The following is a 16,550-nucleotide window of genomic DNA, read 5'->3' as shown; positions in this document are numbered from 1 at the left end:
CCCTGTTTCTCTGCCCACAAATAGGGTGGAGAATTTTGAGAGGCCATCTGAGTGCAGCTTTAGAAATTACTAAATGATTGGCAGTTGGGGGAAAGAGGGAGGGCCCAGGGGAAGTGGGTGGAGCCATCTGGGAAACCCGAGAGAGCCGGATTGGGACCTCTGGAGGGCTGGATTTGGCCCCTGGGCCTGATTCTGTACCCCTGAATTGGGGCCAACCTTTTAGTCAATGAAAAGGTTTGCATGCCACCATACCTCCACCCTCCGTCTCCGAACACCCCCCCCCACACACACACACAGGGCACCCACCACTGCAGGTCCAGCCTAAAAGGCCAGCTGTCTACGGAGCAGGCCCATGTTTGAGCCTGTTGCCATCAAAATGTAGTCAGTTCACTTTCATTATTGAATAGTTCTTCCCGTTTCCAATGCAATCCCCCAAACAGCACAAGATATGTTTGGCTCATTGCACAACATACATATTTAAGTCACATCCTCTTTTGGATTTGCTGTCACTAGAGGACAGATCACAGTTTTTTCCACTGGGCAACTTCCGTAACAAACGTATTAAAACAAGGAGAACAACGTGGCTGCTTGGGAAGTTAACGCACTCCGAAGGTATCGCCTAAGGACTCCCCTGCTTCTGTTTTGCTGCTGTTCTCATTGGTGATTTTACAGAGCATGTAACTCCAAGTGATTTGCAAAGGTACGTCATGGACTTTTTTCACCTTTCATTCCAACAAACTTGAAAGTAACTTTTACTGTACTTCCAGCCCCCCAAATCCTTTGCATGTTTATTCCAATGTAAGTTATGCTGTGTTCAATGGATCATACTCCCTAGTAAGTGTGCTTAGGATTGCAGTCTTAAATACATTAAGGGCACAATCCTATGCACGTTTAGAAAGAAAAATGTCCTACAACTCCTAGCACTCCCCAGCCAGCTATGTTGGCTGGGGAATGCTGGGCATTGTAGGACTTTTTGTTTTTTGTATATGCCACATTATGTGTAAACACACAAAGAATTATTAAAATGAAGGGACAAACTATGGCAGCCTTCCCAACCTGATCTTCTCCAAATGTGCTGGACCACGATCCCTATCATTCCCAGCTACCATGACCATTGGGAGTTGCAGTCTAACCCATCTGGAGAGAACCAGGTTGAGGAAGGCTGAACCACAGGTTGCTTTTTCTCCTTGAATGTATGTTTTGTTGAAATTAGACATTTATTTACCAATGGCATCGATGCATAGTTTTTATGGTCTATCACATCCTACATGTCATGCTACACACAGATTTGGTGTACTCACACTGGCAGTTTACCACTGGTTTGCTTCACTGTCTATAAGGTTTGTACTTGACCAACAGTAGTTGTGTATAAAGTTACTGTGGTGTTAAGATCCAGTAGCAGTTGACTGCTGCTTTAACTGGGATGTTTGGAAGATTGTCATTCTGATGTGTATCTTATCCTCTGGGCCGAAAGAGTTGGACAGAATGGCCTTTTCAACTGCCTTACCAACTGAAAGGCATTATAAGTGTTACCTAGCATGGGGGGGAATTAAAGAGGAAGAAAGGGAGTTTAATGCCCACAAAGGGTGTGGGTGTAGAGTATTTTGCTGGTGAGTTAATGTAGGAGATAATGTAGTTCTTGGGGGAGAATTGGAAATAACGTTTTATCTTCCCTTGGTTTACCTTCCCTTCCCCAAAAGACTTCTCTTTATTATTTTTTACAGAAACATTCCATATCCTGCGAGTTAGGCAGTCTCCATTTCGAGCCAAGATGCTGGCAGAAAGCGTCCTAACACAGCTTGCCTACAAAGATGAACCACACAAGCCCCACCAATGTCGAGTCCTAAAAGCAGTCGCAGGAGAAAGCTGGCGAGATCACTTGATAGACACAGATGAATATCAAGACTTCCACACAGGATCCAACAAGCAGGCTACCGAGAAGATGGCGGCAACGTGTTATGACATGGGAATGGATCGAGAAGCCCGCCTGCGGAATTCTGTACCAAAGCCAGCCATGAAAGGATGCGACGATATCCCTCCATCGGCTCCTCTGCATATATCAAGAAGAGAGCAATTCTGTGAAGAAGAGCTGGATTTGTACCGATCTTGGTCATGCCAAAGCCTTTATCAGAATTATCCTGATCTCCATATTGGAGGCGATCACATAGCTGACCATACGTGCGATTCCGGTTGCATCATGGACCAGACCTATGATGAACTATCCGCTGGCCCTGTTTTGCTGTCAAAAGATATCCGGTTAGGGCATTCCCCTGTAACTGAGCCTCAGCAGAAATCCAAGGACACCAAATTCTGGCATGGAGATGAGGCTGGGGAGAGAAGCATGACACTCCACAAGCAGCCCCTTTCAAACTCCATGATCAACAACTACATGGAGACCAAGGTTCAGGAACTATATAAGCAGTTTTTGGAAGAGAAGCTGACGCGGTGCGGTTCCATCACCCACCTCCTGACGTCGAATTTGCTGACAAACAACATTGGCGAGGTGCACCGCCAGTTGTCCCACGAGCGACACACTGACGCGTCGAAAGCCACACAAACTCTCTTGCATTCTCTAGCTCTGTTGGGTTTGCAAAACACCAGCAATGGAAACAGCAGTGAATTTAGCACTCCCAACTTACAAATCTCAACGCCGCTTGGCAAAAGGAAGTCCTCAGGGGTGCAGTATGCATCATGATGGAAATAAATTGGTTCTTAAAAAAGACTGGCTTAAACAAAAGATGTTTGGTTAATTGATACATAGATCCATTCATCTTTAAGGTTCCACAGGACTCTTGGAACAAAGCTCGTGACAGACCAACATGACTGTCCTGCTAATTTGGTTATGAATCCTCAACTGTTGTACCCTGGCCATACAAGATCACTTTATGATAAATGCAAAAATCAGACACTACCAATATTTTTCGAGCAATTATACCTTTGCATAACCTGTTAATGGTTGATTACGGGTCGCTACAAAGTGTCAATAATATTAAACATCTAATGTCTATCATATCCTGTTTTCCAATTGAAATATCTTATCAAAGCAAATGGGGTGAAATAGCAATGTGTTGTTTCTTAATCTTATTATTACTATAGCAAAATGCATGGCAATTTCCCAAATACAAGAAGACAGCTCCCTGCCCCAATGTACTTACAGTCTAAAATTCAACACAGTTAAGACAACAGAGGAAGGGGAAGGAGATGGAGTTAGGAGTAAATAGGAAGAATATATGTTCATTTTGGTTAAAGGAATTATACTTGCTTACAGTAGGATATGGGGACTAAGACGTTAAACCATAGGAAAACTGATTCAAATAAAGCTGTCTGGGTGTGAATGTTTGCAAAAACTAAATCCCACCAGCTGGATGATGATGAAAAACTTCCTGTTGACTTTGCTTATTTTTTTTCAGGGCCCCAATTTGTGTTTGCAACACTGTGCATTCGCAGTTTAGAATACTCTTGCAAATTAGATCTGTTACACCAGAAAAACTGGTATTAGCCAAACAGTCTTGAATCAGAATGCCTTTTTTTCTGGATTCTTTCACATAGCAGGCATGGTGTGTGTCCCCATATACAGACTTTGTATATGTTCTTTATTCTGTCTTCTTTTGTAGAACGAATAGACACACATATGGAAAAATCCCACTCTTGTGTCTTAATCAGCCTCTAAACTGGTGGTTCTTACGCAATTTTTAGTAAGGGCAGCCCATCTGCAAGTAGAATTTAGTCTTTTGGAACCTACGCACCTGATCTAAGATAAGCCATTTCTTGTGTTGTGGGAACAGCAGGACTACCTGAGACACTCCAGTGTTTAACTAGGAATGATTTGTCATTACAAACTGTTTGGAAAATCCAGGGCAAAACTGGTGCAATATAACAGCAAAGCACTGATCTCAGCTTGTCTTTTGGATCTGACTTCCCCTGTAACATAATTTACATTTTCATAATGATATGAAGGCAGTGTGTATATCAACAGTGATTTGAAAATGTGAAATTGACTCAGTAATTTGAGAAGGAATGATGAGTGTGTAAAATGTCCCAACCCTCCGTTTTGTTTCACTGATTCATTTTACTGATTCATCAGAGTGGTTACTTGAGAGAAAGTCCCACTGAACTCCATGGGGCTTATTTCTGATTAGGCATGCATAGGACTGCACTGTTAATCAATCATTCTTTGTCCTCGAACACAAAATACAGCATGGGGCACCTTTGAAACCTTTGGGTCTGCTTTCAAATAAAGTATCTTTGGCTTTTTGAAAAAAAAACAACAACATTATTTGCCATTTTGCTGGGGTGTGTGGAAATCAACAAATAGAAACAACACATTTTGATGGGAGTGAAACACTTGTTGCCATTTCGAGCCAGCCCTACTATTCACTGAATTCAAGTGCCGGAAAAGTGCTGGAAAGCTCAGTGGTGCTGGCATCAAGCATTCTGCTATAAAGCTCTAAGTGTTGCTGAAAAATGTAGGAATGCACAACACTGCTGCGTCCTTTGTGAATACTTTACAGGTGTATGCAGTACACAGCTTTGGCCAAAACCGAAATCAACCAGAGTTAAGCCACGATGGGTCTCCAATCCAAGTTCCCCTACCTGTCCAAAACAGGGGCAGAGATTCTGATTCTACTCCCTGCTGCCTGCCGTCCCTTTGTCAGTCCTGCCTTCCAGCAGATAGCAAGGAACAAGGTCCAAAGACTGCGGCAAGGAAGGTTGAAGAGCATGAGGCAACGGCTGGACAGAAAGAAGCACAACTGAAGGCACGTCTGCAGGAGGCACTCAGAAAGTTTGGCTTCCTTGGTGCTCAGATCAAAGAGGAGGGCTGACCATGTAGCTTTAGTACATGCTCTTCTTTGGCCTATGAGACTTTCACAGAGCTTGTTGCAAATAGCGGGGGTGGAGGGGAAGGAATTTTCTTCAGGGCCTCAGTTCGGATAGGGAGCATGTTCCAAACTGGGCTGCTTTTACTTCAAAACCAAAGTGGCCAGTTTAAGCATGTTTAAAAAAATAAAATGTGAATGGTGGAACGTAGTTTAGCCTCCGAGAGCTGGTTGACAAGCTGAACCCAGGCCTTACATCATCCAGGGTCAGGGCCCCCTCCCAACCCATGATACCTTGCCCCTGTATCTCCATGCACCTAAGAGCGCTACCTACTCTAGAGTAGTTCCTTGGCATTCAATTGGAATCTAGATCATTACTCCAGAGTGCAAGGTCAGTGAATTGTAGGATTTTAAGGTATTGTGATGCAAATTTCTTCTTACAGCCTGTGAGGCAGCCTTCCCACAACCTGGTGCTCTCTAGATGTGTTGGACTACAACTCCCATCAGCCCCAGCAAGCATGGCCATGGCTGCTTTAAGGGGTCAGATTTCACTTCTGTGTTAACGTTGACACACGGTCCAACTTTTTGAGGTCTTGACAGCTCAATCTGATGCACGTTTACTCTCAGACGTACGCCCCAGTGTGATCGGTGGAGCTGGCTCCTCAGTAAGTGTGTTTAGGGTTGCAGCTAGGGTGGTCATGTGTCCTATTTTACAGGGGGCACTCCTCTATTTGAAGGCATCCTCTATTCCAGAACAAGTTTGGTTAAAAGATGAAGAACCATAAGAAGGAGAAGCAACAGGGGCCTAGAAGTTGCTCATCAGCACCTGGGAACATGTGAAGCTGCCTTATAGTCAGACCTTTGGTCCACGTAGCCCAGTATTGTCGACACTGACTGGCAGCAGTGGCTCTCCAGGGTTTCAGGCAGGTCTCTTTTTCACAACTCTTTCCTAGCCCAACCTGGAGATGCCTGGGATTGAAGCTGGGACCTTCTGCATGCAAGGCATGTGTTCTATCACGGAACCACAGCCCTCCACCTTAGCAAGCCCATAGGTTACCTGGTCACACTCTTCCCCCCTATTTAATTATTGTCTGTCTGTCTGTCTGTCTGTCTGTGTCTGTCTGTCTGTCTGTCAATTTAGTGAATTTATTGTATTTCTGCCAATGCCTTAGGCTGCAATCCTACGCACACATCAGTGGAAGCCAGCTCCAATGAACACTGTAGGGCCTACTTCTGAGTAAACATGCAAGGGATTGTGCTGTTAGTGAATGAAGGATAAGCAAGGAGATCTAATGGTTGTATTGTTGGCCCTTTGTCATATCACTTCACTGGCTAGATATAATAATGAGGAAACAACGTACCTGATTAATATTGAAATAGGAAAGTGGAAAACTTTTCAGAAAGGAGAAACTGGTAAGCAAAAAACCATAAGCAAAGGAAACAACCATCAACCGCAAAGCTGGGAAAATATCATTTTCCATTTATATTAACTTCCTACTAAATTATCTTTTATACTGGGAAGGGGTGTTTTTTACCTTCTGACTGTCAGAGAAAGTCAGAGAAATGAACTGATTAATCAAACACTACCCATAGCCTCATTCACGGGCTTTCTGCAGCTTTACAGAGTAAAGATGCAATCCTATGCATATTTAGACAGAAAAAAATCCTACAACTTCTAGCATTCCCCAGCCTGCATGGCTGGATGGGGAATGCTGGGGGTTTTAGGATTTTTTTTCCTGTCACAGTGGGGGATAATTGCACCTCTCTTGGAAAGAGTTCTTCAAATGGGGGTGGGGGAAGGGGGGGTTACCACTGGGCAAACCCTTAAATCAGCAAAATCAAGTGGCCAAGGGTGTTTCCAAATGAGGCTTTCATTCTGCAATTGTTCTGTTTCATTCACAGAATTTTACAGTGGTCCAGACATAGTCATCTTCAATTTGTAGCCCTGCTGTGTTTTCTCCTAGATTTTCCTGTCTTTTTTTCTTACCACAAGAAAATGGAGAGCCAGGGCCTGCAGGAGAAGCCACCACCACCACCACCGGGGAAGAGGCGTGCTTGACGCCGCTGGGCCTGCTGCTGCCGCCGCTGGACCTGCTGCTGCCGCCACTGCCACCACCACCAGGCCTTCCCTGTGGACTTCTGCCTGGCAGACCGCCAGTCCCTGCAGGACCAGGCCCCCAGGTACCGAGCCAGCTGTGCTGCTCCACCTGCCCCTCCCTGGAGGGGCTACATAAGCTGGCTGGCTGAGGTAGCCTGGGAGAGCCAGGGCCTGCAGGAGAAGCCGCCACCACCACCGGGGAAGAGGCATGCTTGCTACTGCTGGGCCTGCTGCTGCTGCTGCTGCTGCTGCTGCTGCTGCTGCCGCCGCCGCCGCCGCCGCCGCCGCCGCCACCACCACCACCACCACCACCACCACCAGACCTTCCCTGTGGACTCCTGCCTGGCATTTTTAAGGGGATTTTAATTGTTTTGTTTGTTTGTTTTATTTTGTTGGGGGGGATTTTGTTGTGTTTTTAGGGGTGGGTAGCCTGCCTGATAGGCGGGAGCGAGGGGGCATGTGTCCACCTGATGGAGGCATTGCGGGGAGTGTTGAGGGCCAGAACATACCGAGGCTGGGTGGCAGGCGCTGGCGGAGCGGTAGGGGCAGGCCATGCCAGGTAAGGGGAACAAGGGAGAGATGTGTAGTATCTGTCCCCTGCTCCGGGCCTGTCCAGAGCCAAAGGATGGCTGGGGGAGGCGTGACCCCATTTTCTGGCCTTCGTTTGCTGCTCTGCAATGCCAGGTCTGTTACCCAGAAAACCTCCCTCATCCATGACATGATCCTGGATGAGGGTGCAGACCTGGCATGTATTACGGAGACCTGGCTGGCCGAGGCTGCTGCTCCAACCCTTGCAGCCATGTGTCCAGCCGGATTTTCGTATGCACAGCAGCCGAGGGCTGGGGATCGGGGAGGGGGAGTGGCTGTTATCTACCGAGAGTCCTTGGTCTTCACCAGACCCCCTCTCCGGGAGACCAAGGTTGCTGAGTGCATGTACTGGAGGTTGGGCCCGAAGGGCAGTCTGGGGATTCTGCTCGTGTACCGTCCACCCCGCTGCACGACTGACTCCCTGGCCGAGGTGCTTGAGGTGGTCTCTGATGTGCGTGTACAGTCCCCTAACTTACTGGTGTTGGGGGACTTCAACGTACATTCGGAGGCCATCCTCACAGGAGCACCTCGGGACTTCATGGAGACCATGGCCTCCTGGGAGCTGCACCATATTCTAACTGGGCCCACCCATGTAGCCGGTCATGCACTAGACCTTGTGTTTGTTTCTGGAGAAGTGGGGAGTGATCTGGAAGTCGGGGGTATATACCACCCCCTTGTCATGGTCAGATCACTATCTGGTGATGTTGGACTTCTCGGTTCCACAACCCCTCCGCAGGGGTGGAGGACCCATTAAAATGGTCTGCCCCAGGCGTCTTATGGATCCAAATGGATTCCTGAACGCGCTTGGGGATTCTCTGGGGCATGCCAACGGCCACTCGGTCGAGACCCTGGTGGGTGGCTGGAATGCCGCAATCACTGGGGCATTAGATCGGGTGGCTCCGAAACGCCCTCTCCCCCTGAACAGGGCTCGGACTGCACCATGGTTCAATCCGCGGTTACGAGCTCTGAAACAGGAGGTGAGACGGCTAGAGCGCCGGTTGCGGAAGTCTCGCTCCAAAGACGATCAGACACAGGCTAGAGCTGTATCTTCAGCCTATCACGTGGCGGTGAAGGCAGCAAAAAAGGAATATTATGCAGCCTCCATCGCATCTGCAGAGTGCTGCCCCAGGAGGCTGTTCCAAGTGGTCCGGAGCCTGGTCGGTCCTGTGGCTCCGGAACCACTGGAGCATTCTAAGGCCTCCTGTGAGGCTTTGGCAAGGCACTTTGCAGATAAAATTGATCAGATTAGGTGTGTTACTCTGCACACTGTGGATACAGTTAGTGAGCAAGAGGCGGCCTGTGGCAAACCGGTTTTGTGGGATCGGTTCCAGCTTCTTCCTCCTGATGAAGTGGACAAGGTGCTTTCATCTGTAAGGCTGACCACCTGCTTACTTGATCCTTGCCCATCTTGGCTCATTATGAGCTGCAGAGAGAGACTGGGTGAGGGGATCAGGGTGGTGGTGAACGCCTCCCTTGAGGAGGGAGTGATGCCATCAGCTCTCAAGGAGGCAGTGATAAGACCGCTCTTAAAGAAGCCCTCCTTGGATCCTCAAGTTCTGAACAACTTTCTCCCAGTCTCAAATCTGCCATTTTGGGGCAAGGTGATTGAGCGAGTGGTGGCGGTGCAGTTGAAGGCACACTTGGAAGAAACTGATTATCTAGACCCATTTCAGTCGGGCTTCAGGCCTGGGCATGGGACAGAAACGGCCTTGGTCGCCTTGGTGGATGATATGAGGAGGGCTCTGGATAGGGGTGAATGCTCCTTCCTTGTTCTCCTCGACCTCTCAGCGGCTTTTGATACCGTTGACCACGGTATCCTCCTGGACCGCCTGGAGGGGTTGGGCATTGGAGACACTGTATTGCGGTGGTTCCGGTCCTTCCTCTCCGGCAGGTACCAGAGGGTAGCACTGGGAGAGGAGGTTTCGGACCCGTGGCCACTTACTTGTGGGGTGCCACAGGGTTCCATCCTCTCCCTGATGCTATTTAACATCTATGTGAAGCCGCTGGGGGCTATCATCAGGAGGTTTGGGGTGCAGTGTCATCAATATGCGGATGACACGCAGCTCTACCTCTCATTCAAATCTTCACCAAGGTTGGCCGTAGAATCCCTGTCCAAATGTCTGGAGACGGTGAGTGGCTGGATGGGGAGGAATAAGCTGAAGCTGAACCCTGACAAGACCGAGGTACTTTTGGTGGGAGACAAGAGGAGGCTGGGGGATGTTGACCTGGTGTTGAATGGGGTACGGCTACCCTTGAAAGACCAGGTCCGCAGCCTGGGGGTCATTTTGGACTCCCAGCTGTCCATGGAGGCTCAGGTGTCAGCTGTGAGCCGGACAGCGCTGTATCAACTCCATCTGATACGGCGGCTGCGCCCCTTCCTTCCCAACCATCTGCTCCCATCGGTAGTACATGCCCTGGTCTCCTCTCGTTTAGACTACTGTAATGCGCTCTACGTGGGGTTACCCTTGAAGACGGTTCGGAAGCTGCAGCTGGTACAGAACGCGGCGGCTCGCCTGATTAAAGGCAGCCGCCGGCGAGATCACATCACTCCAGTGCTGAAGGAGTTGCACTGGTTACCAGTTGTTTTCCGGGCCAAATTCAAGGTGTTGGTTTTGACCTTTAAAACCCTATATGGTTCCGGCCCAGCCTATCTTAAGGAGCGCCTCCAGCAACACCAGACAGGCCGCTTAAAAAGATCAGCCTCAGATGGCCTTCTCTCTGTCCCATCAGCCAGGACAGCTAGACTGGTGGGGACGAGGGAGAGGGCCTTCTCTGTGGTGGCCCCCACTCTGTGGAACTCCCTCCCTAGGGAACTCCGTCATGCCCCCTCTTTAATGAGCTTCCGTTGTGCATTAAAAACGTGGTTGTTCAGGCAGGCATTTGGGGTGGGTTAGGGTATTTAAAAAAAAAAATTTTATGGTAAAATTTTATTGTTTTAAATTGTTTTATGGTGGGTTGTACATCGCCCAGAGTGGCTGGGTGACCAGTCAGATGGGCGATTAATAAATTTAATAAATAAATAAATAAATAAAAAATTAATGGGGCTGGAACATTTCTCCTGGATGTCCTAGCTTTTTACCTGAAGAAAGCTTTATTTTTGATTATTTATTTATTTAATAAATAAATAAATAAATGATTTCCCTATATACAAATACCAACAGATATACACAAATATTTACAAAGATAAATAATTAAGGGTGCAATCCTATGCATGTTTAGACAGAGAAAAGGCCTACAACTCCCAGTATGCTGGCTGGGGCATGCTGGAAGTTGTAGGCCTTTTCTCTGTGTAAACATGCATAGGATTGTACCCTAAATTTGTTCTAGAAGATAATAAATAGTATATATCCTTAAAGAACTGGAGGAATTTACAACCTTATCCTCAAACCTAACATTTTCTGATTTAAATAGGTTTTTTTCTTCTTCAAATAAATATACAAGGATCATCAAAATGGAAGATCCCAAAGTTAACTTTCCTTATAGCTGTCTAAAACAATGTTTCAAAATTGGATATAAGAAATTCTGTTCACAAAAACAGTGCATATGTTTCCCAGTCAAGTAGAAACGGATATAGTGTTTTGACACTTTTCTCAGACGCTGAGATAAGTTGCCAGTACTTATATCAGTATTTCCTTAACACATAGTCCAGGAGGGGTTTTAAAAACCAACCACTGCAAAACCAACCCAGCACTGTGAGAGAGTATTTCAAAATACACATCAGTATGGGGGAGTATTCCAAAATAATGTCTCTCCTGTCTACAGTCTGAAACAGTGCAGTCTGCTCTGCCCCCTTAGGAGTCCTCTACTTAATCCTTGTGAATGTGGACAACGGGCCTTAAGTTAGGTGAATACAAGAAGCAGAGAGAAGAGGGAATGAGGTGGCAGAACTGTGGAGGTAGATGAATGGACTGTACCACTTCGGAATGCAGATAGGGGCTCACATTCTTGAATTCTCCCCTACTTAAAAAAAAAAAGCAAACATTCCTTGCACCTAGAAAACTAACACATCAGGGAGAAATGTTCTAGTGTAGACCTCTCCCTGCTATGCTAGATTTCTACTAATGTGGGGCATCCCCCCCCCCACATACACACACGTAGAAGGAGCATTAAAAATGGTATCTCCCACCTGCAGTCCATTCAGCTACAGGTGTAGACTAAGACTTAGTTCTGCTAAGTCAAGGAGCAGGGCTATGTGGGGAGCTACGTAGAGGATATTAGGACCTATAGAGAACTAGAGAATGTCGTGCAGGGATTACAGCCATCTTCCCCAACCTGGTGCCCTCCAGATGATTTAGACTTCAACTCCCATGAGCCCCAGCTAGTGGGAGCAGTGATAAGAGATTATTGGAGTTGTAGTCCTAAACAACTGGAGTGTACCTGGTTGGGGAAGCTTGGGTTAACATTTTGGACTAGGGTCTGGAGGACCTGAATTCAAATCCCCACTCCATCAGTACCTCTCAGGTATCTCTGCAGCAGAAAAGGTGAGATAGAAAAGTAATATGTAAATAAATAAAAATCTGAATTCCCAAACTCAGAAATGAGCCACAGTTGACTCCCAATTTTGGGAACAATATGGAACTTTGATCTGCTTAACTGTTACCAGCTCATCTATCCAGAAAATATTATATCCTGAAAATACTAAACTTGTTTAAAACTGCAGTGTCTTTACGCAATGACGGTCAGACTCTAAGAACATTTGCTTCCATCCAGCTGGCTGATTTTGTCATTTCAGAAGCCCTGTCTTCTGGCTACAGCTGTTAAGCTTTTTTTTTAAAAAAAAAGTAGCATGGTTTCGGCATCTAGATTTGAGGTACTCATTCTTAGGGGTGGCATCAAAGGTAGGCATGGTTGGGCACTTGCTGAGGGCCCACAACCAAGCAGGGGCCCATTGACAAGAGACCCCGGGATTTGCTCCTCGTCTTCACCATTGCAACCTGCTTATTCATCTGCCTCTCGCTCCAGCCCAGGCAATAGTTGTGGTGAGAAGGAGGAGCAGTAAATGCCACTGCCCGCTTGCTCACTGGCTCTCTCCCTGTCAAGCAAGGAAGTGGTAACAATGATAAGAAAGAGGTCGTCAAGCAATAGCAGCTGGTGACAGTGGTGTTGAGAAGGTAGACTCGCTGTAGAAGGGGGCCCACTGAGGGTGTCTTACCTAAGAGCCCTCGAAACCTTGCACTGGCACTGGACATTCAGTTCAATTCCAGCACAAGTGATCCTAGACTGACTTTGGACACGATTCACTGCCTGTTTGGCTTCATTTGTGTTATGGAAACTCATCATGGAAAGTAGTGGAGAAAGCCAGATGTGCTTACAAAAAGATTTGAATGATTCCAGCGGAAGCCTTAAAATTCCTCTTGGCAATATATTCAAATGTTTATGAAACAACGGGATTACTTAAGATCTTGTGACATTAATTTTCCGGTTGAAAGGACAGGGGAACAGAAACAAACTGAGACTTCTGCTTTCCATTGCTGATTTTGACATGTCATACTCTGTCACCAAGGTCTCTCCATTGCAGATATCTTCTCTGTCTGGGCACTGTCTAATTAGGATGACAGCCTTCTGGCCACTGACAAGAAAATAGCTAGTACTTCGGCTGTGTATCTAACAAATAGATTCACAGTTGGGGGAAGTAGTTGTAACTATTTTAACTGTCATAGTTTTAAGGGCAACAAAACTTCTATTCAGTATAAAGTTATAGCATATGTATAGGAGCATTTGGACAAACATGAACATTTTAGTCACAAAGACTTAATGGATTGTACAATACCCAACTGGTTGTTTAAAATAATAAAAGGAATTGAAGTACCATGAGTATTTATTAAGTCATAGGAGATCACATTGAATTAAAATTTGAACACAAGAAAATAAAAGTATAGTTTCAAAAATGAAACCATTTCTTTTCCTAATCTCCCCAGACAAGAATAACTTCAACAACTTCTTCTTCTTCTTCTTCTTCTTCTTCTTGCAGATTGAGGGTGCAATCCTATATATATCTGCCTCAGAGTTACCCCCATTGAACTCTATGATATGACCCATCATGGTTTCCTTATTGAATTGAACTTGGAGGAACTGGTTTATGGTGTTTCCCAGTGGAGGCCGGTGGCTCTGATGTCAGTGGGAGTGGTAAATCCACTCTGGGTTTCAGTCAGAACCAGTCGGAGCTCTAAAGGAAGCACCTTGGATAGCTCCTTTAGAGGTCTGAATGGTTCTGAGTGAAACCTGGAGTGGATTCACTGCCCCACTGACATCAGGGCCACCACACTCCACTGGTGGTTTCAGTCCTCCTTGGAGTGGGGAGCGTTCCAGAAGGTGGAGCTGGGGGACTCCTGTTGGACACCATGGCTGTTGGCCTGTGGCAGGGGTGGGGACCCTGAGGCTGGGGGTGAAATCTGGCCCTCCTGGGTCCCAATCGAGCCATCCAGGGTGCCCCGCCCCCTTTTCCATGGCCCCACCCTCTTTCCCCCAACCACCAATCATTTGGTGGTTTCCGGGCTTTTGTGCGGATTTTTCCTCCATCCTAAAGGTTGAAATAACTAATAGCCTCTCCTAAGGCTGAGACCTTATCCAAAATTAAATTAGGCCCGTGAGCTGAAAGAAGTTCCTTTCTTCAAGGGACTATAAAAATTACAAGGCAACATATTACTAAAATAGCATAGAATTTTAGCACTGAAGAACAGAATTTAAAACATTGCATGCTGCAGATAGGCCTGTGGGTAATTACTGATAAGAATGTCTGCAGAAATTCCTGTAAGAATGTCTCCTACTAAAATTCACTGGCGACTCAGAAAAGTGTTCAGAAGGCTGTCGTTTTTATTCTATCCGTTAGACAAGTTTTTTCAGGCTTTCCCAAGATACATCAGTTAGTCCAGGGCCTCTCATATCGGGACAGGCCTTCTCCAATGACCTCCCGCCAGCAGGCCAAGATGCTTTTATTCAGACAGGCCTTTGGCTTCATAAGCTTGTTTCTGTAAATGTTGCAATGTATCCCAATAAAAACTTTCCTCCCGCAGATTACCTTTATGCTCTGGAAACCCCTAAATATCACAGAGCCCTTACCCTGGCTCGTTTTGACGCCTTACCATCAGCTTTTCTGGAAGTGAGCTACGCATGTATCCAGCACTCTCAACATGTTTGCCCCTGTTAGAAAAAAGAGACTCCATAACCGTTGGCACCTCAGTTACGTAGGAGCCCGAGTGGCGGGAAAAATGTGGGTGGAGCCAAAAGGAGAACCATAATGACGCACTCATGACTAATGGCTTGGTAAGCTGATACTGACTGTTTATTGGCTATTGACTTGGTAAGCTGACGTACTGACTGTTTCATTGGTTACTGGCAAGAACAATAGAAGTGATATGGTATAAAAGGCTTTTGCACACGTGTCTCGGGGTCCAGACTGCTCTGCACCCGTTTTGCAAAACGTTCAATAAAATAGTGTTGGATCCACTGCTGCCTGACTGGCATCCTTTTCTTCTAAACCGAAAGCAAGGACTTTTTTTATCTAACAATTTGGTGCCGTGACTCGGATCCTGCTTTGGGGCGCGTCCCCTTCGCGCTGAGCTGAGGGGCCGCGGAGGAGAAGTGGCCACAGGCGGTTGTTTTACACTGCCTTCTCCTCACGACGGCGGCGGCAGAGGCGCTTGGGGACCAACGCCAGAGGAAGAGGGAGACGTGATCACTCCTTTTAGGCACCGGCAGTAGATAAATAAGCAGCTGGACGCAGCTGCGGGCGGGACAGAAGAGGCTTTTGGGGTAAGTGAAACAGCTTACATTAGGGGATAAACGCAGGACGGTGGTGTGTTTGTGATTGTGTGAGATGCCTACGGGCGAAGCGAGTGGGGAGCCCTGATCTGCATTTCCCTACCCTGGAGACAGGCTGGGTCAGAGGAGGGCGAAGCGCAAGAATTGCTGATTGAAATTCCCACCGTCATGGGCGGGTCCCAATCTAAGTCTGCGAAGAAGTCCCATACGCCCTTGGAGTGTTGTTTGCGCAATTGGTCACGTTTTAAGCAGGATTATGGAACTAAGATGACAAAGGATCATCTTGTCTTTTTTTGCACCCGGGAATGGCCAATATTAGAACCCAAATGGCCACCCGAGGGGTCTTTTGACCCAACCTTGGTATTTGATATGCGAACAACAGTAGCACAGAGGGGAAGTTGGGACCAGTTCCCTTATATTGATTCATGGGCAACTTGTGTGCCCCTTGGCAGCAGGCCCGCTCCATGGGTTGTTGAATGCATGTCCCTTGCCCTTCCCATGGTGGTCAAAAGGAAACCACCAAAAGAAGGACCACCTAGGGTCATGGCCACGGCACCGGAGGACCTATTGCTTCCTCCTCCCTACGGGACAGCCGTCGCAGGGCGACCACGCCCATTGCAACCACCACCTTCTCCTGAGGGGCCCGCCCAGCGGTTAGATGCCGCCGAGAAGGACCCCTCTCACGAAATAGTACCAGTGGACCCCACCCCTCTAGTTGAATGCCGGGACACTCTCCAAGATCGTCTACATTCCCTAGAGGAAAGATTGGAGGTCCTACAAAGAGAAGCAAAAGGGGGACCTAACTATAACCTGAGAAAGGACCCCCAACCACCGGTGAAGTTCACCTTCCCCATCAGAGAAGTCCCCGACCCTACCGCCCAATATCCTCAAGGGATGATGTTTGTTTATGTCCCATTCACGACATCTGATTTGTATAATTGGAAACAATTTAACCCCTCCTTTGAAGAGGATCCCGGGCCACTCCTGTCTCTGATGGAGAATGTGAGGCTTACTCACAACCCCACATGGGATGATACACAAATGCTATTGAACACCTGTTTCCTCAGCCAAAAGCCAACCATCCTTGCGGGGGCACGAGCCAAGTATAGGGAGGAAAATCCCCAGGCAACTGAGGAGGAGACGGCGGAGGTTCTGCCCACAGGGCGACCCAATTGGGGGGTGGCCACAGCGGCACATAGATGCTTACATGCTGACTATTTTCGGCTCATTTTAGCAGGCATGAAGCAAGCCGCGAGAAGGGCCCCCAATTTGCAAAAAGTCCTGAC

General features: G+C 47.3%; 1 protein-coding gene across 2 annotated transcripts; it reads left to right on the top strand.

Moving 5' to 3' along the window:
* Positions 1 to 558: 558 nt before the first annotated feature.
* Positions 559 to 4,256, top strand: LOC146338560 (TLR adapter interacting with SLC15A4 on the lysosome-like). 2 transcript variants are annotated; one of them, XM_084814036.1, is made up of 2 exons: positions 559 to 700; positions 1,701 to 4,256. In XM_084814036.1, the coding sequence occupies exon 2, from the start codon at positions 1,772 to 1,774 to the stop codon at positions 2,693 to 2,695; it is 924 nt and encodes a 307-aa protein (XP_084670162.1). In that variant the 5' UTR covers positions 559 to 700; positions 1,701 to 1,771; the 3' UTR covers positions 2,696 to 4,256. The 2 variants fall into 2 exon arrangements, with proteins under 2 accessions (XP_084670162.1, XP_084670161.1); XM_084814035.1 differs by having other exon boundaries at positions 1,725 to 4,250.
* The last annotated feature ends 12,294 nt before the right edge of the window (positions 4,257 to 16,550 follow it).

The sequence above is a fragment of the Heloderma suspectum genome, chromosome 9, assembly GCF_057233095.1.
Source record: "Heloderma suspectum isolate Gila_16-S chromosome 9, 16-S_ref, whole genome shotgun sequence".
NCBI classification, from domain to species: Eukaryota; Metazoa; Chordata; class Lepidosauria; order Squamata; family Helodermatidae; genus Heloderma; species Heloderma suspectum.
Note: the sequence above shows the minus strand (reverse complement) of the source record. Positions and strands in the feature narration are given on the sequence as shown.